Source organism: Chenopodium quinoa, unplaced genomic scaffold (genome assembly GCF_001683475.1).
Source record: "Chenopodium quinoa cultivar QQ74 unplaced genomic scaffold, ASM168347v1, whole genome shotgun sequence".
In the NCBI taxonomy this organism is placed as follows: domain Eukaryota; kingdom Viridiplantae; phylum Streptophyta; class Magnoliopsida; order Caryophyllales; family Amaranthaceae; genus Chenopodium; species Chenopodium quinoa.
This window is the reverse complement of record NW_018742589.1, coordinates 645,140-668,534: the sequence shown is the minus strand read 5'-3', so window position 1 is coordinate 668,534 and position 23,395 is coordinate 645,140. Positions and strand designations below refer to the sequence as shown.

The following is a 23,395-nucleotide window of genomic DNA, read 5'->3' as shown; positions in this document are numbered from 1 at the left end:
AAGCTAAGGATTACACTGAAAAACAGAAACATGTCGTAAATGTATATGAAAATCTATCATACCATGATAATACACGGAAAAAATATAGGTTGTAAATGAATCGATGTGAAGAATATTTTAACAATGCATGTTTTCTATTATTTTGTTGCTGATTAAAGAAGAGCCAATATTGGTTTCACAAAATCTAGTGATGAATTTTCAAACATGTTCAATGAAGCATTAATAATAGCTAGAAAATATGCTCGAAAAACATTAAAGTTTGCTTACGAACATTATATAAGAGTATTCTCCAGTAAATTAAATAAGCTTTCAGATTCTTCTTTTACTAAACAAACATCCAGAAAGATGCAAAAAAAAAGAACAAACGATGCAGCAAAAACTGCACTTATATTACAAATTACAACTAGCACCATTTTGTGAAAAGATTTTATCTAGGGGGAACTAAAATTATGACAACCTTAAACCATGCTTTTGCTTCGATCATTCAAGCTACTAAAATAGCGTGACAAATGGTTACATATTAATACTAGGCTCTAGTGACAACCGCGGACACCATTGTATTCATCCCGCACATACCATGGCCCCTGCACAATTTATAGTATCCGTCTTCACCCCATTTTGTGCCCCATGAGTTTTTGATGATCCAGTAAGGTTTGTAGCCGAACCTCAGAATGGAGTAGCCCTTTGCCCCATAACCGACTAGCAAAACACCATGGTTTAGCATTCGCTTACCACATATCAAGGGACACGATACTCCGCCAATGTATGTTTGCATGAACACAGCGTTTAATCCAACTACATACATGACAACCAACAAAAATCATATCACAATCGATCTCACAATGCCAAAATAAAAATTCTCATTGCTAGTCAAACTATCATATCAACTTTATTCATAGTGGTAATGTAAGTACATACTTACACGAGTTCCTATAAATTCATAAATATATTTCAACCTGCCTACTTAATTATGTGCAATGATTAGACATTTTCCCTATCAACTTTATGTCAAATCTTTACACATAACTTGTAAGTTATGTGCTGTAACGTAGGTAGTATATTGTTTTGAGATGTTCATAGGCTACGTTGAAAACACATCAACAAAAAATTATGTTCCCTAAGAATATTTTTGTAACAAATGCTTGTGCATTCAATGATTCTCTACAACATCTTCAATAGAAGCATGCACATATACCAAGATCGATGTTCAATAAGATGGTATACCTGCAAGAGGACCATGATGAACGAGATAAGCCGCGATCTGTTCTTCATCAACCGGGATGGTGCTAAAATTTTCGACTTTGACGGCCACCTTGTGAGGATCAAATTGGCATTTGCCCTGCTTGCCACTATAAGGGTAAGATTTTTCCTCTTCAAGGCCTCCTGCCTCCATTAAATAGTTATAGGCATTGGTCATAAGACCACCACGACACCCGCGGTCACACTCGGTTTTCTTACTTGCGTCACACTAGCCAACATAATTAAGAAGCACATTATCAAGTCAGAAATTAATCCCGGTCTTTATAATTAGTAGTGACAATTTGTAATTACTCTTTAATATGTTATATGTACTCCGTAAGTTGTTAATTAATCGTGTAGCTTATTACCTTATGATCACAATCCACAAGCTGTTGTTCACTGAGACTTAAAAGCTTGCCTGTTGCGATAAAATTAGCTCCTTCGATAACTCCAGTTGTGCTAAAAGCCCAACACGATCCACACGTTCCCTAATTGAAATTCACTACATCAAAAATCCCTTACTAACACATGATGTAAATCGTAACTAGCCTAAGCATTCCAACTGCGTACATTTGTTAAGTTTTAGTTGCAACAAAAGGGGTAACAGTCGTGAGACATAAAAAATTCCTTATTACAACTAAAAATTAAAAGAGGTACTGTAGTATATAAAAATGCTAAAGCCATAAAATGAAGTATTAACAAACATTATTAGTTGGGACTAATATAAACATTGTACCTTAGCATGAACTCATCTCTTCCAAAAATCCACATTAAAATTACTAATAAACAAAAGAAATTAATTTAATTTAAGCATGCATATACCTGCATCTTGACATCAGTAACAGCCCCTTTTCCCCTCCAATCAAAACTCTTAGGTAACCCACGAACATCCAACCTAGGGGCCACCGCATCAGCGGAGGCCCCATTGGCACCCCAACCACTATGACGATCAAAATTGGGCTTTAAGCCCATGAACGCGGTTTGAAACTCCTCGGGAGACAAGTCCATAAACGGCGTAACCCCATGGACCGCCGAGGGGTCCAACGCCTGATGCTCCGCGGCCCGGACCAAATTCTTCGAAAAAATCTCCAACCGCTTGACATACTCTTCCCTTGTACTATACTCCTTCCCATGTTCACGCATAAAACTCACAAACTTACCTTCAACTCCTAATAAATTCCTATCTTCCGTAACTTGGTAGATATAATTATAATTATGTGAATCACTATAGTTTTGAGCTCTAACAAATGCGATGTAATTAAGTGTAACGATTAATAATAGTGAAAATGTAACGCATGATGTTGAGCTCTTTGTTATTATCATGTTATTTATGGTATATTATTTTTGCTTGGTTTTTTGGTTGAAGGTTGCAAAATTGGATTTTGTTTTGTATTTTATTAGGGTTTTGTGGTTAGAAATGGTTAGTTAGTTGTTGATAAGTGGCGGTTTCAAAGTGTAAGGTGGCAGTTTGTAAGTATACGTGTAGGAGTGGGGTTGATTTTGCATGCATGCAACGTTACGTGGAGGTGTTAATATGACTCCAACACTTATTTTCTTGGGACTTGAGAATTGAGTAAAACTAGCTAGCTTAGCTAGTGGGGAGTATTAGTTAACTTGAAAATCTCTCAAATGAGTCCCATGAGATTTGATCAATGATGTGGAGCTAATAGTGAGACATTCCATTATGCCATCGTCATCTCAACTAAAATTATAATATAATATTAAAATTATCACTATATTTTCACTTATTTTATATATATAAACTTGTTCGGGTGAATTAAATTTGTTCATTGAGTCTTGAAAGTCACTAAATGGGTAAATCGCTTGAGTTATATATGGGATGTCAAAATGTGTAGTAAGAACATTAGAACTTAGAAGCATGTATTCTTCTAATTTTCTTTTATCCTTAGATCTACATTCCGGTGACTCTTGGATTTTTTTGCCGGATTTATCACTTTTTGATCTATCCAACAAATTCTAGTCATCGTGTGTAACTTACAACTCCTATACGTTCGGGTAAAATAAATTTGTAAATATCGATTTCAACTAACACAAACATGTTCAAATAAGGATTAAGGGTATGTTCTGATACTTTGAAATTCAGTTCAGTTCAGCTCACTTCAGTTCAGCTCAGTTCAGTTCAGCTCCTAATTTCCTTCTCTTATAAAATATTCATTTCAGTCCAGTTCAGTTCATCTCAGCTCAATTCAATTCAGTTCAGCTGATTTCAGTCAATGAGAACATGCCCTAAAACTTGTTACTCAAGTTTGATTTACAATTACAACATGATTAATAAAAATTCGGCATACCCAAAATTTGAAGAACTTTATCCAACCAACCCAAGAAATTTGGGTCAATCTGGATTGGACTTAGGCGTAAGGCCAATATAGCTTTTGCAAAAATATTGCCAAAATTCCAATATTCTAATAAAGGCCAATGTTTTTTGCCTGATTCCAACCAAAATTTTGCCAGGCTAGGCCGATTGGGCCAAGACATTAATGGTATTAAGGCCTACATTTTTCATAAAGATACTTATTTAGATGTATTAATTTGGATGTTCGGATCAAGTTCAGTAATATTGGGTTAAATCGAATCTATTTTAAATTTGAGTTGTGTTAAATCATTGGGTTTATATAAGTGGAAATCAGGTTTTGATTTTTTTTTTTTTTCAAGTTGGTTTTTGTCACCACTAGCTTATCCCTACATAGCTAATACGAAGCACTGTTTATGCATTACATTGGTCTTTAAGGTTAAGATTACTTATGCATATGAGTTTCATACACGCATTGTGTGCATATACATGTATATATGCAGGCCTAAAAACATGACAAGAATTGGATATGTAGACCTTTGTGAATAATAAATCGATGATAGATTTGGAGTTTTTACAAAACAAGGATGGAGATGAAAATTTTAAGGAGAGTCGGGGATGCATTCGCCCCAACCCACCCCAATTAACCTCACCTTTGTATTAGAAGGTTAGAAATCTTAAGCATTACAATTCATGTGAAATTTGCATTATAATCCGCAACTTGTCACGTTTTAGGCCTGCAGCCACCCTCGTTATATGGTTTGGCACCTTATCATCGTGCACCGTCGTTGAGTTTGTTACGTTAGCACTAACGCAAAAGTCCTCTTAAGTCACAAACTTAAAGCAAGCTCATTATTTTATTTCATATTTTATTCATTTTGTATTCATCTTGATTCAATGATGTTAATTAAGTTTCATTCAATTGCAATTCATATAGCTAAACATGCAATCCTTCTTTATCAAGAACAAACTTAATGCACGCTATGATTGCATTCTACTAATCATGTTAGTACACGAGATATATCATTTAGGTACTAAGATTTTAGACAATTTTACATTGTTAGGTAAAAAACTAACTCACCTATTAACGTACTGTGTAGGATAGATAAATTAGCTAGGCCTTATACGAATTAAGTACGTCTTAATTTTGAGAGACTATCAAACTGAATCCTTGCTTCATTTTTATTATCGAGTTTTGTAAATAGAAATAAAAAAGTTATCAACTCAAAATTGGAATAAAAATTTATGTATAATTATCAAAATATACCCAAAAGGGCTGCTACATCAACAAATGGGCAGAAATAAATGAAAAGAATGACCAAAATCATAGTTTAAAAAATATAAAATCCATCTTAAGGTATATGATACATTTTAGATGGCTGAAGATTCTTGGTAACATTGAAATATTCCAATGTCTTAATCCACTTCTCTTGTGTCTTCAAAAGATGCACAGCAATTGTATCCGGCCATAGTTCATGGGTACACCCCGTGTGAGGCTCCGGATAATTGTACATCGACCATTTTGCATTAAATCGATTCTTACCACGATGCCCGTTTCTCATCCAGTTTCCAAATATTTTATCTTCCGGACCCTTCAGATGGGCTTTCGGAATATCCGATTCCTTGATCCATTCCGCTATGTCCCACGATACCAAATAACCCATTCCGGACATATAATTAACAAACGGGTCCATACTAGGACACGGGATAACATATCCATAGTACAAGTCCTCCCTAGGCAAAGGCCTTAAGGACTTGACCAAATTATCCAACCTAAAATACGTGTCGTCGTCGGCTTTTAAGACGTAATGGTACGGAGGGTATGGACCCTCATTGTTATTAAATATACTAGGGAGACTTGAAAAATAAGTGTAAGTCTTGCCCTTATTCATGTTCTCCGAACAATTAAGGATGATAATATCATTGTAACGCATAATCTCTAGGGCAACAAGCACTTTTTGATCTTCCTTTGTTAAGTTACAAAATACAAACTTCAAATCTACTCTAGCACCCTCCGGCGATTGCGTTCCGTAGATCATCCTTAGGAAATGTCGCTTGTGATATTGATCCGGTAACGTTAGAATCCCTACAAGAACTCGAATCTCATCATCCGAAGAAGGGGATGACTTGATTGTACGTAAAGAAGGAGGAAATGAGTCCAAAGACGACGAGTTAGAAACAAGAGAAGGCGCCCTAGAGAAAGCACATTTGCTTAGATTTAACAAGCTCTCATATCTAATTTCATTGATTGAAGCTAAAGTACAAAGAAAACAAATGATGAAGAAACAAGAAATGATAAATCTTTTACCATTACTATGCTTTGGTGTAACATTGTTTGTAATAATGGATGGTTTCATATTGGAAAAAATGTGAATATCTTTGGTATTTGAGGGTTGTTATGAACTTTATAATTGGGGTTATTGGATGAAAAATGTGTTTGAAAATGTGATTGGAAGTTATAAAATGAAATAAGAGATTGTTTCTCGATGCTATAAACGAGTTATGGTCGTTTCTTGATATTAAAACAACCAAATTGCTTTAATTTGACTTTTGTTAACTTAAAAAGTAAGTAGTCAAGGAGGATACGGGCCTAATTTAGGGGGTTATGCATGTGCCCCTTAGTTTCCATATTAAAGTAGCTAGCGTGTGGAGATTGTTTAAAAAAGGTTTAAAGTGGGGAGTGTTGAATATTCATGAGATTCATTAATAAATTTGGTATGTTTATATAGCATCCGAGATTTGGAATCGAATTTTATTAGTTACCTCCGTTTTTTTATTATTTGCAATGAAGAGGTAATACTGGTAAGATATAAAATAATGTTTTGATGTAAATAATTAGAAACGAAAGTAATATGATACTATCCTTAATTTGCATTTTCATGTCAATAAAAATGATATAGAATATTGAACTAAGAATATGTTTTTTTTTTTAATTTTATTTTATTTTATTTTATAAAGGATAGATACAAGAAGTTAGGCTAGTCTTCTCTCAAGATTGTAACCCAACCTAAGAAGCAATAAACAAAGAAAATTTACCATCTAAAAAAGAATCAATATCATAGTGTGTTTGCATAAAATGACCAAAAGAAACAATATAATATCCACTTGACTAGAGTCCAGTAGTCCACCATGCTCATCATCTCGAAAAACTGAAAAAGTATTGGATGAACGTTCAAGCATGGTTTTTGGTCTGGGCCCCAACTTTTTGGTTAAAGTGAAATTGGACTTCAACTATGTGATTTTAAACCCAAGTATTGATTTGTAGGCCTGCCATTTTGGCCCAATCCTTGAGATTTTTTACCCTTTTTTTTTTTTTTTTTTTTGTAATTTGAGTGTGTGTTTTCCTAAAACACGATTCGGTACACTGTTGCTATACTTGCTAACCTCGGCTAAAGTGAAAATAAACAAAATTAAATAAATTGGAATTTTTCTTATCTTGTTTGTGTTTCGAAGTGATATATACTCCATACTACGTATTATTTACCAAATACATCAGATGTACAAAATAATGTCTGACTAGTTTTGATCTTTTCCTTACATTTTCATGAAAGAGCTTAAAACAATAACAATGATTGTGATTCTTGTAAACAAGAGTGTATTTGAAGATAATTGAAACATGTAAACTTATCTACGGTCGATCATTAAATCCTATTTGTACACTTCACCAATTCTCGCTTATGCTCCTCTCAAATTAGTGACAACTTTATCTACAATGTTATTCCCTTGTATATATATTGGTTACAAATTTACAACCACTAATGATGTATTAATATAAAGTACTCTTAAAGTAATTTTAATACTCTATATAATTAAGGTTCATTATAAATGATCAAAGTTGTGCGCATTGACAAGCGAATGTAAAACTTAAAATAACAAGAATCAAAGAAAGCATAAGATGATCTTTTGTACTCCAATCAAGTTCCATAAAAATGTAGACACGTATAGTTTCTTAAACGTGCAAATTGCAATAGATCAAGGCAATTTGGCAATTTGTATGTTTTAAGGACACGCACCTCTATTCTAATCTAAATCTAAAAATCCCATAACATAAGACTAAGTCTAAAAATGAAGAAAAGTGTAAAAGATATTAAGAAAGTGGCGTATTACCTAATTAATACTAGTACTCCGTATTAGAATTAGTATAAGTTTTTCAACTTTCTAAGTATTAAGTAAGATTGATTATTATGGTGTAACCAAGTCAAACTCTATTTTTTTTTTCTTTTTCATACGTATGTAATTTGTTATTTGTTAAGTCATAAAGTCAACATTTTATGATTCAGGTATTTTTGCATTGCATCAACACGGTTTCATGGTTGACTTGTCTACTAAGTGTTATACAACATACTTAGACTAGACCTTTATTTTTCACGTGCAAATACTACGAAGTAGTAGGGTTGTAAAGACCAAGGAGAATGTCTATATGATACACTTGCCTTTATTTAAGTTGGTCTATGTACACTAAAGTAAACTCGTTTTTTCACAAGGAGATCTTGACTTCTTGCATTGATTTATTATATTTGAGTTCATTTTTGCATTTAAAAAATAGCGGGATGGGAAATGTAATATATTACATTTGAGGTTTATGGATGAACAAAACTTATGATAAAAAAAAAAAAAATTACGTGAAAGACATAGCGCAAAAGGCACAAGTTTGTATGTTAATTTGCAAAAAAATGAATCTAAATATTCTTTGAACACAAGCAAATTAAATTGGCTCATTTCTTATTTACAAATAGGCAATGAGGCTCTTTATAGCAATTTTAATTTAGTTTGTGTTAAACAATACTTTAAAATTTTGAGGAAGTAAAATCTAACAATATTGCCTAAAAATCCTACTGTTTGAAAGTGTAGACAGAAACTTTATTTCAATGCATTCACAAGTGTATGAGTAATATACAAAGCATATAAAAGAGTGAGGGATAACTCAAGTGGTCAAAGCTTCCCTCCCGATTCTAGGAGGTCCTGGGATCGAAAGCGTAAGTGCATTCTACATAGAGATAAAACATATGGAATATAATTCACAATATGCATGTGAAGAATAGTAAAAATCTAATCAATGCATTAAACATAAACAATGAATGTAATATGCATGTGAATATCTAGTAACAACCAATGAAACTATGAGCTCAACTATTATTAGCTCATATGTCTGCATCCGAAAAAAACAAGTTACTAACAAGGGAACTTGTATTTTGTCCCAAACATCAGCAGATGAATTTTGGAATTGTAAATTATTAAAATATATACTCGGTATGTTTTATTTGATTAATTTGTGTAGAACTTGAAATGACATTTGTTAAAATTGAAGACATATTATATGTTAAGGTCCAGTCCAAATTACATAAAAATATACTTCAATCTATCCTCAGTTTTTATTTATAAAAACATGCAACATTTCAATAATGAGATTATCAACATAATCAACTTTAATTACATTTCTTAGATATATACAAACTAAAAGAAAAGCATAATTTTCACACACACACAAAAAAAAAAAAAAAAAAAAAAAAAAAAAAAAAACAAACAGAGAGAGAGAGAGAAAATTGCAAGTAGAAGAAAACAAAAAAAAAGGCCTACTTAAAAACAAAATTGTTTTAAGTAGATGATATAGGGCATATAGCTAAAGCTGTCAATTCAGGTAAACGGGTTGGGTTTGGGTCGGGTCAAGTCAGATTAATTTCACAACCTATGCGAGTCGGGTTTGGGTTGGGTCATGCTTGAGTCGAGTCATACGTCTTATCGGGTTTGGGTCGGGTTTACGTCAGGTTACATTCGGATCGGGTGAACAATAGGTCGGGTTTTCACAGGTTAAAACGGGTTACAGTAATTCTCGGGTTCGAGTCAGGTTCGGTTCAAGTCAATAATTTGCGGGTTAGAATTAAGTCGGGTCATTCTCGAGTTTAAGTCGGGTTCGGTTCAAATCAATAATTCGCAGATTAAAAATCAGATTGGGTCATTTAAAGTCCGGTCATTCTCGGGTTCAAGTCGTGTTCGGTTCAAGTCAATAATTTGCGGGTTATGATCAGGTTGGGTCATTTCCAAGTCGGGTCATTCTCGGATTCAAGTCAGGTTATGTTCAAGTCAATAATTTGTAGATCAGGTCATTTCCAAGTCAAGTCATATCCGGGTTCAACTAACAATAAATAGATAATTATCATTTTTATCAAGCTAAGTTTATCCTTTGACTATAATATATATGACAATATACAAGAGAAATATAGTCTATACTTTAGGAAGATAATTTTCTCCTTTGACCATACAACAAATATATACTATATTTAACTCTTAAATTTGAGGATGATGCTCCTTTCTTTTGCTGGCCCGGCTCCCTACACAAAATGCTTTTATCAACGATAATAAGGTGGTCTAAATTGTATTTAAGGTGATTTGAAATCGGGTCAGGAATAATTTGGGTTCAATTTAGGTCGGGTCAATAACAAGTCTTGTTCATTTCGAGTCGGGTTAGTAACAGATCGGGTTGAATATTTGGGTTGGGTAAGTAATAGGTATGGAAAAAATTCGGGTCGGGTCAATAACAAGTCGGGTTGAAATTGGGTCAGGTCAAAAACAAATTGGGTTGATTTTGGGTTGAGTTTGTAACAGGTTGGGTTAAATTCGGGTCAGGTAAAGAACGGGTCGGGTTGAATTCAGGTCAGGTTAGTAACAAGTCGGGTTAAATTCGGGTTTTGATGGGTGAAAACTGGCTTGGGTCAATTTCGGTTCAAATCGGGTTCAATGCAAGTTAATTAAAATGGTCGTTGTAAACCGGTAAATTGATGCAAGTTGTAAACCAGTAATTGGCAGTTTAAAAGCAAATTGAATGGTTCCACACTCCCAATTGGATTCCCAGAGGATATTAGGGACCATGGTAAAGAATTCGGCAATTTTTATTTCCAGGCGAAAAAAAGTCAAAAAATTCCAAAAATAAAGGCTAATATCCACCCTTTTTGAGAAATTTTGGAGGTTTTAGGGCCCGATGTCAAAAAGGCTTGAAATTTTAGGAGATACATCTCGAAGTCATATAATGCCATTTGGAACCATATATGATCATTATATGTTGTCATAAATGTTCGTGGTACGCTTGAATTACTGAAATCGGTGCAAGTTGTAAATCGGTCGTTTAAAGGCAAATAGGATGGTTCCACACACCCAATTGGACTCCCAGAGGGTATTAGGGACCATGGTAAATATTTCGGCAATTTTTTTTCGGGCGAAGAAACATTAAAAAATTCCAAAATCGAAGGCTAGTATCCACGCTTTTTGAGAAATTTTGAAGGTTTCGGGGCCTGGTCTCGGAAAGCATTTAGATTTTAGAGGATACATCTCGGGGTCATATATAATGTCGTTTGGAACCATATATGATTATTATATGTTGTCATAATTTTTTTTGGTCGTAGGCTTGAGTTAATGAAATCAGCGCAAGTTGTAAACCGGTAAATTGGTCGTTTAAAGGCAAATTGAATGGTTCCTCCCAGTCAATTGGAGTCTCGGAGGGTCTTAGGGACCATGGTAAATATTTCGGCAATTTTTATTTCCAGGTGAAAAAAGTTAAAAAATTGCTAAATTGAAGGCTAATATCCACATTTTTTGAGAAATTTCGAAGATTTCGGCCGATATAGCTAGTGGTGAATCTTTATTGGGCCTTGCCTAGTGCAACAAGGGCCGCATTCTATATCAGATGGTAATAGGTATTTAGGTAGTGTGTCCATTGGAGCAAATTAAAAATGCAAATAAATCAATGATACCATTGCGTATGCAAGAATGCCTTAGAGGTTAAATTAGGGCACGGTCTTGTGAGAAAATGTTCCTAATCTCTTTCCCTGTATCCCCTTAAAAACTACGGACCTTAGAGTGGTTTAAGGCCTTAATACTTTGCTAGTGTACAAGTAATTTATGATCATCAACACAACAATAAAAGTAACGACAGATTCATTATTGATTACAAATACAATACAAGTAGGAGTCTAAAAAGATAAACGAACTAACGATGAATTTGTTAGATCCAAGTCTAAAGATGCGTAAAATTAAAAGTAGTCTGATTGTATGATTATTGATTCGTTTGTCCCTTAATTCTGATGCCTACCTTCTTGTTTATTTCTTAGCAGTAGTTGTTCTTTCCGTTTTTCTTCTAGGGGCAAATCCATTTCAAAAAACTTGAATTCGTTATATCTGTTGAACTTAGCTTAGAATGACCTTGTACCTTTATAGTCCTACATAGTTCTAATTATAATATTTATGCTATGTTCACTTCATCTATAAAAGGTATTTTAGTTTGACGGTTTCTAATATATTATATAAATCTTATCTAATCTAATTTTTAATTCACCAAAAATAAGTAATAACATGGGATAAGAGCCGGTAAAAGAGAATAGAGCCTTAATTATTTATTTATTAGTAAAATCTATTTTATAAATTGAGACAAATTACTTTTTCTTTATATTTTTAAAAATGATATGCTTCTCACTTACTCCTTGTTTTCCTATATTGATTTTATTATTGTTACATAAAATTGTGAAGATTTTAGACTTTTTCCAAACATATAATGAACGGAGGACCTACTTAGTACTTATAAAGTTAAATGATTATGATGACTCATTGAGTCATATATTCTTGTTGGTCTTTTCAACCAAGCCATTTAAACAAAAAAGAAAAACACAAACATTTGCAAATCTTCTCAACAACTATTAACTACTAATATTGGTAATATATGAAAACAATCACAATGAACTCGTTGGGAATGATCTTGGGTGTCTCACACTAAGTACTTGTTCTTGTTCCTAGCTAGTTTGTTTTTCATTTGGGGCTTTCAAAAGGTCTGGCCGTCTAAACAGCGATAGTGGTTCCATCTAACCCACCTTATTGCAAGAGGGGGCATGTGTGATGTGTCCTTGCTTGATGGATTATAAAAATAATATAGGAGGTGACTCGACATATATTAGGAATTTTAGGGGCGTTTGGTATATTAATTTTAAATGTAGGAAACGAATTCAATTAAGTGTTTCTATTTCTAGTTGTTTGTTTCTATTTCTAGTTATTAAAAGTAACAAATATCGTTTTCTAAGGGTAACTAAATCCCTTTATTTAATTTGTCACCCTAGACAAACTACTGGAAACAAAATATATTCCTTACTCACAATTTACTCAAATTGTTTCCATTCCACTAGGATACTAAACATATAGTAAACATAACGTTTATTATCACCCTTTTCCCTACTTATTTGAATCATTTTTGTTTCATCATTTACAATGTTTATACATAACACCCCCTTATAGTGATTGATGATTTGTGATTTAAGGAACGTGTTAATGTCGAAGTATGTCCCTAATTTTTTGCCCCATTGCAAAATATGGATCAACCTTTAAAATCTTTTACTACAAAAGACTCTTAATCTATAAGAGATACTCCGTGGTATAGTCATGTGGATCTCGTTTGATATCTCTTATTAAATATTTAATTAATATCTTGTTTTTATAATTTTTACATATGTGACAATGGAGATAAAACCGTTTAAAGAATAAAGATGCTTGTGTGAAGACTATGAAAAGTCAAATAGAACAAAAATAGAGACTGATGGAACATCAAATACAGGAAGGTTTTGTGTAATTAGTTGGCGATTCACTTTTTCTTCTTAAGTATATACTACCCCCGTCCCCAAAAGAATGACCCATTTGGCCTAATTTTAGTCCTAAAAAGAATGACCCATTTGTATTAAAATCCCCACCAATTTGCAATAATATTTGTTCAAAATTAGCTTCTCCATATAAAATTTTGTTTCCCTGTGTACATTCCAACTGGAGTTTCTTGGTAGTGATGGTCTATTATCCTTTTTTTCCACTTTTAAGGGTCTATTTTGTTCATATTATTTTTACTTATTTTAAATCAGATAAATTAAGAAAAAAAAATAAGTTTTAATAAGTTCAGTTTAGAAAAAATAAGTTCTAATAAGGGTTTTAACTTTAAATTACAACTAAAATAAGTTTAATAAGTTCTGATAAATTAAGATTAATTTAGTTTAGTTCGTATAAATTTAGTTAAATTCTGATGTCTAGCCAGAATTAAAATCTAGTCACAGCTAGTCATTTGTCCTCACCATAAAATACAGAAAGATATGATAAATAGGTCATAATTGCATATTTATCTTGAAAGTCACCTCCCACAAGTTCAATTTTAAAAAATCACTTTCAAATTTAATACGGAGTAGTAAAATAGTGGCCATATTTATAATTTTTTGTTTGATTAATTTTAATGCTTTAGACAAATTTAATTTTTTATACTTTGTCCATTTCTTTTTAATGTAATATCTTGTTGTAGGTACACATAAATTTTCTTTTGATTATATTATTTTAATTTTTACACTTTTGTTTATGTTACTATACAAAGATTTTACATATTTTGAATGATAATTTGACTTAAAAATATTGTAAATCATTTTTATAATATCCGTACGGAGCTAATCTAGTAAATAAATAAATTATCTTATCTTTTAAAAATTCTAAATCCAGTCACTCGGATCTTTAAAAGGGTAGGAAATTAGGTAGCTGCAAAAACTCGCCAAATGCCAACCTATAGGTGAGTACCCTATTAATGGGCCCTAACTTACGTAAAACAAGTGTATATTGCGATAATGATGGCATGCTCTTTATATCATGATCTTGTAGTAACACTTATATTAATTTTTTGCATATTTTATTTCTTTGGGTGGGTTAGTGAACTTGAATTGTGTCCACAAATTATTTGAATTGAGCACTAGTCCACAAAATCAACACAAATAAAAGGTCTAACGTAAAGAAAAACACACATACTATGCTTCTTTTTTGTTTATGATGTTTTTTGGTGGAGTGACGCTTATTAGCCGTCATGCACACACATATATTACATAATTCACCACTTTCACATTTGTGGACCCGCCACACAGCCCGACCCGGTCCCATCTGACCCGGCCCGTTTGTAGGTGAAGTAGGTAAACATTGTCGTTTTTCTTAAGCTTTTTGCCCTCACTTATCTTCTCACCAATCTCAACTTCCTACAACCCTTATCGTTGTAAGTTGGTTTTTGTGTCCCTTTTCTTCTACTTTTATCTATGCTTTGGTAAATCATGCTCAACTACAATTATACTAACATATCCATGAGTCATACTAAAATAATTGATGCAATCTTGCACTATTTAGTATCATCAAAAATAATATCAATTTTATTTGGACGGTGTACAAAGAGTTATTATGAGAATATTAAAATGTATATGGCATATGATCATACGTATCTTATAATTGATTAAATGTCACAACTAAGTTTTAAGCCAAATAAATTACTTTACATCTTCAATATGGACAAATCCTATGTTTTGTTTTCGGATACACTTAAAGTTAGGTGTATCCGAGATTTTTTTTTAGCTCATTTTATTAGTTTTACAAAAATGAACAAAATTGTTTAATAAAATAAAAATCATAGGTATACTTAACTCTAGTGTATGCAAAATCAACTAAATTTATACAATAATTGAAATTTTCTATTCTTAAATAAAACATGTATAGTAGTATGTGGTATAGATTTAAATTTTTACATATATATACTTTATCTTTTAAAATAGCATTATTAATTTGGGCCATACAAATGGAGTAGCTAGTCTCTTTGTTTTTAAAAAAAAAAAAAAAAAATTGTAATGAGTAAAGATAGTTCTTATTGTGAACTTCAATTTTTTTATTTTTTTTTAAAAAAAAAAAGTTATAAACTAATGATTTTAATTACAATATAGATTTATTATTTTATGCTTATAATATGAACCTGTCAATTTATGAGAACTTATAACTTTCAATGCGATTAAAAAAAATTATATAGTATTTCATTACCCTAATAGTCATATACAAAGCAATTTTTCCTCTCAATTTTTTTTTTTGTTATAATATTAACATAATTCAAGTACGATAACCAATTATGCAAAGTTGACGAGCAACACTTTTTTTTTTTGTTGCAAAACATAGACTTATCTCCATCTTGCATCTTTGATATTTTCCTTTCATTCAATTTAAAATATCTATAATAAATAAAAAAAATATATTAATATATTACAAGTACAAAATAAGCTTATAACATGCGCCGAAAAAGAAAAAAAAATGGTTAAATCTAACATACTAATCTCTTTTCTTTTTTGTTATAATTATATTTTCATTCATTCACCAACTTTGTTAGGTGAAATCCTACATGGCAATTCCAAATATCCCACCCAGTCAAACTTCTGACCTCCAAATTTAATTTAATTATTTTTTTCATCCCAAAAATGTTGAATGAGGTATCCAAACAAGGCTTTCAACTAAATCTCTTCACCAACTCCATATGTCCAATTTTTTTGTGATCATCTACTTCTCAACCCCACCATTATCCCTCATACAACCCAATAGAAACGCGCCACGTAGAATCACGAGATCGTAAACACGACACGTGCCGTATAATCAATGGTGAGTTACATGTTTATGCACATATTATGAGTGGCATGTTAGAGAAGTTACATGTTTTGTCAACGCACTTTCCATTTATACTTTGATCGCATTCTAATCATACCAACCCCCTTTGCTCCACCCGCTACCCCCCTCTACCTCTCACCTACTTCCATATATTAACCCCTTAACCAACCCTCCCAAAAAAATAGGGAAGGTTTTAGTAATAACTTACATTACATACCTTCTCTTTCTATCCTCACTAATAAACTTTTCTTCATTCCTACTTTTCTCATCAACTATTATTATCACATACATACATTTCTTAAACATGGGTTCCGAACAAGTGAGCAACAACCATATTGATGAGCGACATGAGGTTGACAAGGTTGTTGAGCGTAAGGAGTTTGTGTTTCGGTCCAAGCTCCCGGACATCTACATTCCTAACCACCTCCCCCTACACCAGTATTGTTTTGAGAATCTACGTGAACATGGTAGCCGCCCGTGTTTGATTGACGGCCCAACAGGGAGGGAATGGACTTACGAGGAGGTGGAACAGACGGCCAGACGTGTTGGAGCTGGGTTTCATCACAAGCTCGGGTTGCAGAAGGGTCAGGTGATCATGCTACTCCTCCAGAATAGCCCCGAGTTTATATTCTCCTTCCTCGGGGCATCCTTCATCGGAGCCGTAAGCACGACGGCCAACCCATTCTGCACCTCGGCCGAGATTGAGAAGCAGGCTCGAGCTAGTGGAGCTCGAGCCATCCTCACCCAGTCCGCCTTCGCGGACAAGGTGAAGTCCTATTGTGAAGAGAACAACATTCATATAATCATCGTGGATGCCATATCTCCAGATGGTCCCCACCCCAACGAGTACAAGCACTTCTGGGACCTAGTTGGGACCCAAGGGGAGGAAAACAACTTACCCGAGGCAAATATAACCCCAGATGATGTGGTAGCACTACCTTATTCTTCAGGCACCACAGGCCTCCCTAAGGGCGTGATGCTCACGCACAAAAGCCTTGTGACAAGTGTCGCACAACAAGTGGACGGGGAAAACCCGAACCTCTACTTCAATAGCGAAGATGTCATCCTATGTGTATTACCCTTGTTCCACATCTACTCCCTTAACTCCGTGTTGCTGTGTGCTCTACGCGTTGGGGCCGCGATTCTTGTAATGCCGAAATTCGACATATACATGTTGATGGAACTAGTCCAAAAATATAAAGTTACAATTGCACCCTTCGTACCTCCAATTGTTTTAGCAATCGCAAAAAACCCGGACATGGACAAATACGACCTTTCATCGGTAAGGGTAGTATTGTCCGGAGCAGCACCCATGGGTAAAGATCTTGAAGACGCTGTTAGAGCTAAACTACCAAATGCCAAACTTGGACAGGTAATTAATCTCGTATCATTATTAATTATTTTAACTATTCATGGTATATTTAATTTTAATTACTAGACCTACAAAATCAAATTTGATATGACTAAAGTCTAAAAGTTAAAGATTTGATTTTTTGCTACTTTTACATAGGTTGCTAGTTCAATAAAGGTGTAACATATTAGGAAAATATGAAAAGTAAATAGTAGTATATAAAGCTAAAAAATGAGAATAATTTTCTGTTATAAAAGTCAGTCCACTCTGACGTTTATAATGTTGTCAGATTTTACCGAGAATGTACAGCAAAAGGTGACAATGTCATGAACTCACGCACTACTTATTAACCCTTTTTTTTTTTTTTTTAATTTAAACTAATTATTCACAATTATTTTAATAAGGAGTATGAAGTACGTGATGAAAAATATATGGAATCATATATGCATAATGTTGATGAGAACCTAACATAATGAGAACACGTACTTATAAATTGAATAAAAATCGTTCAATAAAGAGACGTTGAATAGAAATCATTCTATTAGAGACTTTGTGAAAGAAAAATGGTGCATGCTTTATTTAAAGGTGAAAAGAATAAGTAAAATCTTGATAATAGTACTACTTGTTTATGAGATGATTAAGTCACATACGTGATACATCGTCATAAACATTTAGGAAAATGCTTCAAAGGAATAGTAATGAATTACTACCTCCGGTCCATATTAGTCGTAACTTTGAGTTATTATTTGTGAGATATAAAATATTTTAAAGTTGCGAGTAATTTGGACCGGAGGTAGTATATTATTATACATTTCTCCTTATATAGTTACATAATAAGACGGTAAGTAGTTTGTTCAACTTATTTTAGATTTAATATAATTTCTTACCGCACAAGTCAAAAAAGAAAGTCGAATTTAACAAATGATTTTTTAGCTTTAATAATTTCGATTATTTCTTACAAGTGTGAATGAGTTCATATAAGTCACATCCACAATTTATAGACAATAGAGAGTATATCCATAATCATGATTATGTTAAACTAACATGAAAACTAATTCCAAATGAAACTACAACTTAAAAATATTTTAACTAATGTCGTTTTTAATTTGTAAGATAATCTTTGACAAAATGTTATGCGCTTATTGATATAATTATGTTACGTGTGTGGAATGAGAGTTTTCTCTCCCTTTCACCCCTAAAAAATAAAAATAAAATAATGAAATTAATACGTGTGGAATTGATAGCCTAATATAACTATTAGGTTTGACATACTAACGATTTAGGTGAAGTTGATACTAACTTTTCCATAATTAGGAGAAATTAATGTAAAATTAATTACAGGATTAATTGTACTTTTTTAATTAAACATTTCATACAACTGTCACTGCCAAGGAAAAAAAATAAAGGGTTAGTGATTTCAATGACTTCATAGCTTTATAATTAGACTTGAGATTATCTTAAAATAATACGGAGTATATATTAGTAAGTTATTTTCTATAATACTCTTAAATCTTAATAACTATATTACATACCTTGACACTTTAAGATATTATAGGTATAGTTGGCGTGATGGAAACGTAAATTGTATGTAATTAGTGAAAGACAGTTATAATTGTTTTTGATTGTATGTAATTAGTGAAAGATAGTTATAATTGTTTTTGACTTGGTTTTATACAAAATATGATCGATAATAATATATGAGGAAAAGAACGTAATAATTTCGTTATTATAAAGAAAAGAAATCCGTACAAATAAAAGTGAGCTTAAATTTCATCATAGTTGAAATAAAGGGTAAGAAATGGACAAGGCATGCTCTCCACCACTTTTTTTCCTTTCATTTTTTCTTTCATTTTTTTTAACGAAAAGAAATCGAAATAAGAGTACTAGTTGGCAAAGTGGTGCATTACATGTCTTTTTTCTCCAATTATTTGAAGATAAAAATTACTTTTATTTTATTATACACCATAATAGGGAATGTCGTCTTCTACATTTAAATCATTATCGATTAAGAGTAATACTTTATACAAAGCACTTCAAATGATTAGACAAAATGTCATGTTAAACGATGTCTTTTTGATTAAAAAAAAATATTTGCATTTATAATTTGGTCCATATACTAAATTCTAGTACATTGTATATTGTTTATTTGTATATAACGTAAGATTATATTCATAGGCCATGGCCACCACTTCACATTATTTTATAAAAATATAAAATATAAAAAAAATTTATAGTAATAAATACAATAGATGGGAGAAATTAATGGATTTTGATCTTATTAGACATATACCATCTATGACAACTAATATTTATAACTCATAAGAGTTATAATTCATAATAATGGTGCTTTTATCCCTATTATTAATCGTGGCAAATTTTGGTGCACCAAAATGCCATATATGGAGTGATAGATTGATGGCGATCGATTAAACTAGTTGAACTTTGTTCCACATAATTCCATTGATGATTATTTTGCTTGATTTGACTTACCAAATGTTATAAAATTTTATTTTTGAGCAAAGTACAAGTAGTTGATAAGACCTTCAATTCTCTCCTCCTTTGTTTGTCAATTGAGATTTTATTGTGTTTTTCATTTATTTGTGGAATGAAACTAATGAAAGATAAAATTAGTAAGTCAGTGATATAATGGACGCGAGTGTGAAGTAATGTTTCCTCATTTTCACATAAGAAAAAAATCAAATCCAAAATGAAAGCGAGATAATAAAAAATTGACATATAGATGATTACTTAACAAATTGTTTCATATTGTTTCGAAATTTAACAGTACTCTATATACGTCGTATTAATTACATTTATCGGTACATGTAGGGTTATGGAATGACCGAGGCAGGACCAGTGTTAGCCATGTGTTTGGCATTTGCAAAAGAGCCTATGGATGTAAAGTCTGGATCATGTGGGACAGTTGTACGAAATGCTGAGTTAAAGATTGTTGATCCTGATACCGGTCTTTCTTTACCTAGAAACCAATCTGGAGAAATTTGCATTCGTGGTAGCCAAATCATGAAAGGTTAGTTGTTATCATCTTCTTTGATTTTTGTTCAATAGTCATAATGTGAGGAATACAATTTAATACATTACAAAAAAACAAATAATTAAAAACATTATGATATTAATGAGACCTCGACCTATTGATTAAGACCAAAGGTCTATAGGGTAGCATTTCAACAAATAAATATGACCCACTAAATCGAGACAGATTTGTGTGTGACTCATTAATGTTCGATCTCTATACTTAGCCGCATATATTTCTATCCTGACCCTTCTTAGATCCATTAAGGTGAGGTAATTTTAGTGCAAACGAATCATCGTTATTCATTTTGGCACCTCATGACATTTATTTGCCGATCTTTTTAATGCCTGACTTTTTTTTTTTTCAAGTTGTAATGTTTTAGTTTTGATTGCTTGATATGTGGAGAAAATACAAGTTCATCTTGATGATAAACAAAATTTGTTTATCTAATGGCATTTTCGTAAATAAATCAACAAAAAATCCCAGTCAGCATGACATTTTCGTAAATAAGCCAACATTTGTGGGACCCGCATATTAATAAAAGTTGTTCAGTTATTTACAAAAATGCCATGATGATTGATATATTTACGAAAATACCATTAGATAAACAAATTTTGTTTATCATGAAGATGAATGGGGGCTCCCTCATGTATGTGGTCCACTATACTCCATTTTTACCATGCATTTTTAAATGGTTTTATTCCTAAATTATTTGCATCATATTTTAACTAATCTTGATGATCCCGTTAAATGTACGATCTATGTTAAATTAAACTAGTAATTTTATATTATAACCTTGAGATTGATGATCGTTTTGAACCATAACCAAAGGCAATGAATCAACTAATTAGTGGGAATTTGCACATCCACAAATTTTTTCGGGCATAAACAATGATCGGTAGATAAACAATACACATCATTGTCTCACATAAAAGAACAAAATTAAAAAAAATATGTACATTGATATTTATGTTTAACTCTAGGGAGGCTTAAATAGTAGATTTGGTTGGTGGGAATTGATGTTGTTGTACTATTGATTTCTTGTTGGCCCTTCTATGTTGTGCAATTGTATCTAGTAATAAAGATATTGTTGAATTGGTCATTCAATGTTCTTCAATAATGTAGGCTATTAAGCTAGAAAATGGGACGTTGATACATCATACATTAAACCTTAATTTTAAGAATTTTCATAATGTGTAATTGACCATATATCACATTAAAAACAGTTACAATAGTCTCTTTTCATAAATTCATAAGGATACAAGTGTCGGCCAAACAATTCAACTAATTCAGTCGGCCAAAGTTTTAAGTGATGGACCGAACATGAAAGATCGAATCCTGTTTACATCATTATCTTCACAAAAAAAAAAAAAGTTTCAAATACTAATAATTATTTAGCTCTAGTAAACCCTTAATTAACAAACTATTGAATAAAAATTCAGGTTACTTGAATGACCCGGAGGCAACAGCAAACACCATAGACAAAGAAGGATGGTTGCACACCGGCGACATCGGATTTGTCGACGATGATGATGAGATCTTCATCGTTGATCGGCTAAAGGAATTGATCAAGTACAAGGGCTTCCAAGTAGCCCCTGCTGAGCTTGAAGGCATGCTTATCAACCATCCTAATATCCATGATGCTGCAGTTGTTGCGTAAGTATTTTTTTACTTTTTTATTAACTTATTAATCAATTAACAATAATCTCTTTTATTATGTCTCATATTAATGTATGTTACCTTAGATTTGTATTTAATGAATTAAATTTATTAAACAATATTTCAGAATGCAAGATGAGGCTGCTGGTGAAGTTCCTGTTGCATTTGTTGTAAGATCAAATGGCTCTCAAATTAGTGAAGATGATGTTAAGCAATACATCTCCAAACAGGTAGATTTCGCGTTAATTTACCTAAATGCTTACCCTGTTAAATTAAATTAGATCCCGTTCTATTTATTAAATTAGATCACGTTCTATTCACTTGATGATCAAAATTGAACTTGGTTAAAATTGATTTTTATTTATTTATCGGTCCATGAAATAAGTAGAAAAATATTTTACAAATCTAAAGATATTATTTTAATTACTCGTATATATACAAAGTAATGAACTAATAAATTGTTGTGAATTTTACGTGCAGGTTGTATTTTATAAGAGAATATACCGAGTTTTCTTTGTGGAATCAATCCCTAAACTACCATCAGGGAAAATCTTAAGGAAAGAGCTAAGAGCAAGATTAGCAAATGGCATAACTAAATAGGGTTTTAACAGCCATTTAATTAACCCAAGTTTGAAAATTACCAAGGCATTACTTCCTAGCAAGAGCAACTTATGCAACAATGCAATGTGAAGCAAGGATGTCAGTAAATATATGATTTGTACCAAAAGAATAACCTTTTGGCTTTAAATTCCTTTTTTTTTTCTTTTCTTTTTTTTTTTTTTTTTTTGGGGGGGGCAATTTGGAAAGGGAAGGTGTTGGAAATTTCAATTAATTACTTCTATATTTCTATGTCATCTTTTATAACTTTATTGTATATGATGTCATGGACTTTCTAGCTATATGAAGATTTACCTTCTTTTAATTTGATTAATGAGTGTTTATTCTTGATTTTTGTATGCTTTACTTATAGTTAGATGCTTTAATCAATTGAAAAGTTGGTGAATAAAAGCATAATACATAGTATATTTGCCTATTTGGGATATGGATAAAGATTACATATGACAACACAATTATACACATGTAGCACGTAGAAGAGCAATTTGCGAGTTAGGAGATGAATTCAAATCGGAAGTATGAATTGGTGATTGAAAATTTGACGAATCTCAAATTGGCCTCAACATTCTAAACAATAGATTTTAAGCTTAATCATCTAATAATTTCTTGATATCATCATACCAATATAAATATAGGCCTTAGATAGTTAGATCAACCCAAAAGGCCAAAAGTAAAACATGAAAACTGGATTATAGGCTTATCTTTTGAGATGGCCAATGACAGAAATATG

At 32.3% G+C, this 23,395-nt stretch overlaps 3 protein-coding genes across 3 annotated transcripts; 1 reads left to right on the top strand and 2 right to left on the bottom strand.

The window, feature by feature from the left end:
• Positions 1 to 283: 283 nt before the first annotated feature.
• On the bottom strand, positions 284 to 2,845 carry LOC110721068 (probable cysteine protease RD19D). The gene is made up of 4 exons (XM_021900183.1): positions 2,062 to 2,845; positions 1,608 to 1,727; positions 1,225 to 1,468; positions 284 to 795 (listed from the first exon to the last, which is right to left on the bottom strand). Exons 1-4 carry the CDS (start codon positions 2,560 to 2,562, stop codon positions 527 to 529), a joined length of 1,134 nt encoding a protein of 377 aa, XP_021755875.1. The 5' UTR covers positions 2,563 to 2,845; the 3' UTR covers positions 284 to 526.
• A 1,942-nt stretch (positions 2,846 to 4,787) lies between these two features.
• Positions 4,788 to 6,867, bottom strand: LOC110721067. Its single transcript, XM_021900182.1, has one exon. The coding sequence runs from the start codon at positions 5,905 to 5,907 to the stop codon at positions 4,903 to 4,905; it is 1,005 nt and encodes a 334-aa protein (XP_021755874.1). The 5' UTR covers positions 5,908 to 6,867; the 3' UTR covers positions 4,788 to 4,902.
• Positions 6,868 to 16,110: 9,243 nt separating this feature from the next.
• Positions 16,111 to 22,981, top strand: LOC110721099 (4-coumarate--CoA ligase 1-like). Its single transcript, XM_021900226.1, has 5 exons — positions 16,111 to 17,381; positions 20,190 to 20,388; positions 21,834 to 22,047; positions 22,178 to 22,280; positions 22,531 to 22,981. Exons 1-5 carry the CDS (start codon positions 16,314 to 16,316, stop codon positions 22,648 to 22,650), a joined length of 1,704 nt encoding a protein of 567 aa, XP_021755918.1. The 5' UTR covers positions 16,111 to 16,313; the 3' UTR covers positions 22,651 to 22,981.
• The last annotated feature ends 414 nt before the right edge of the window (positions 22,982 to 23,395 follow it).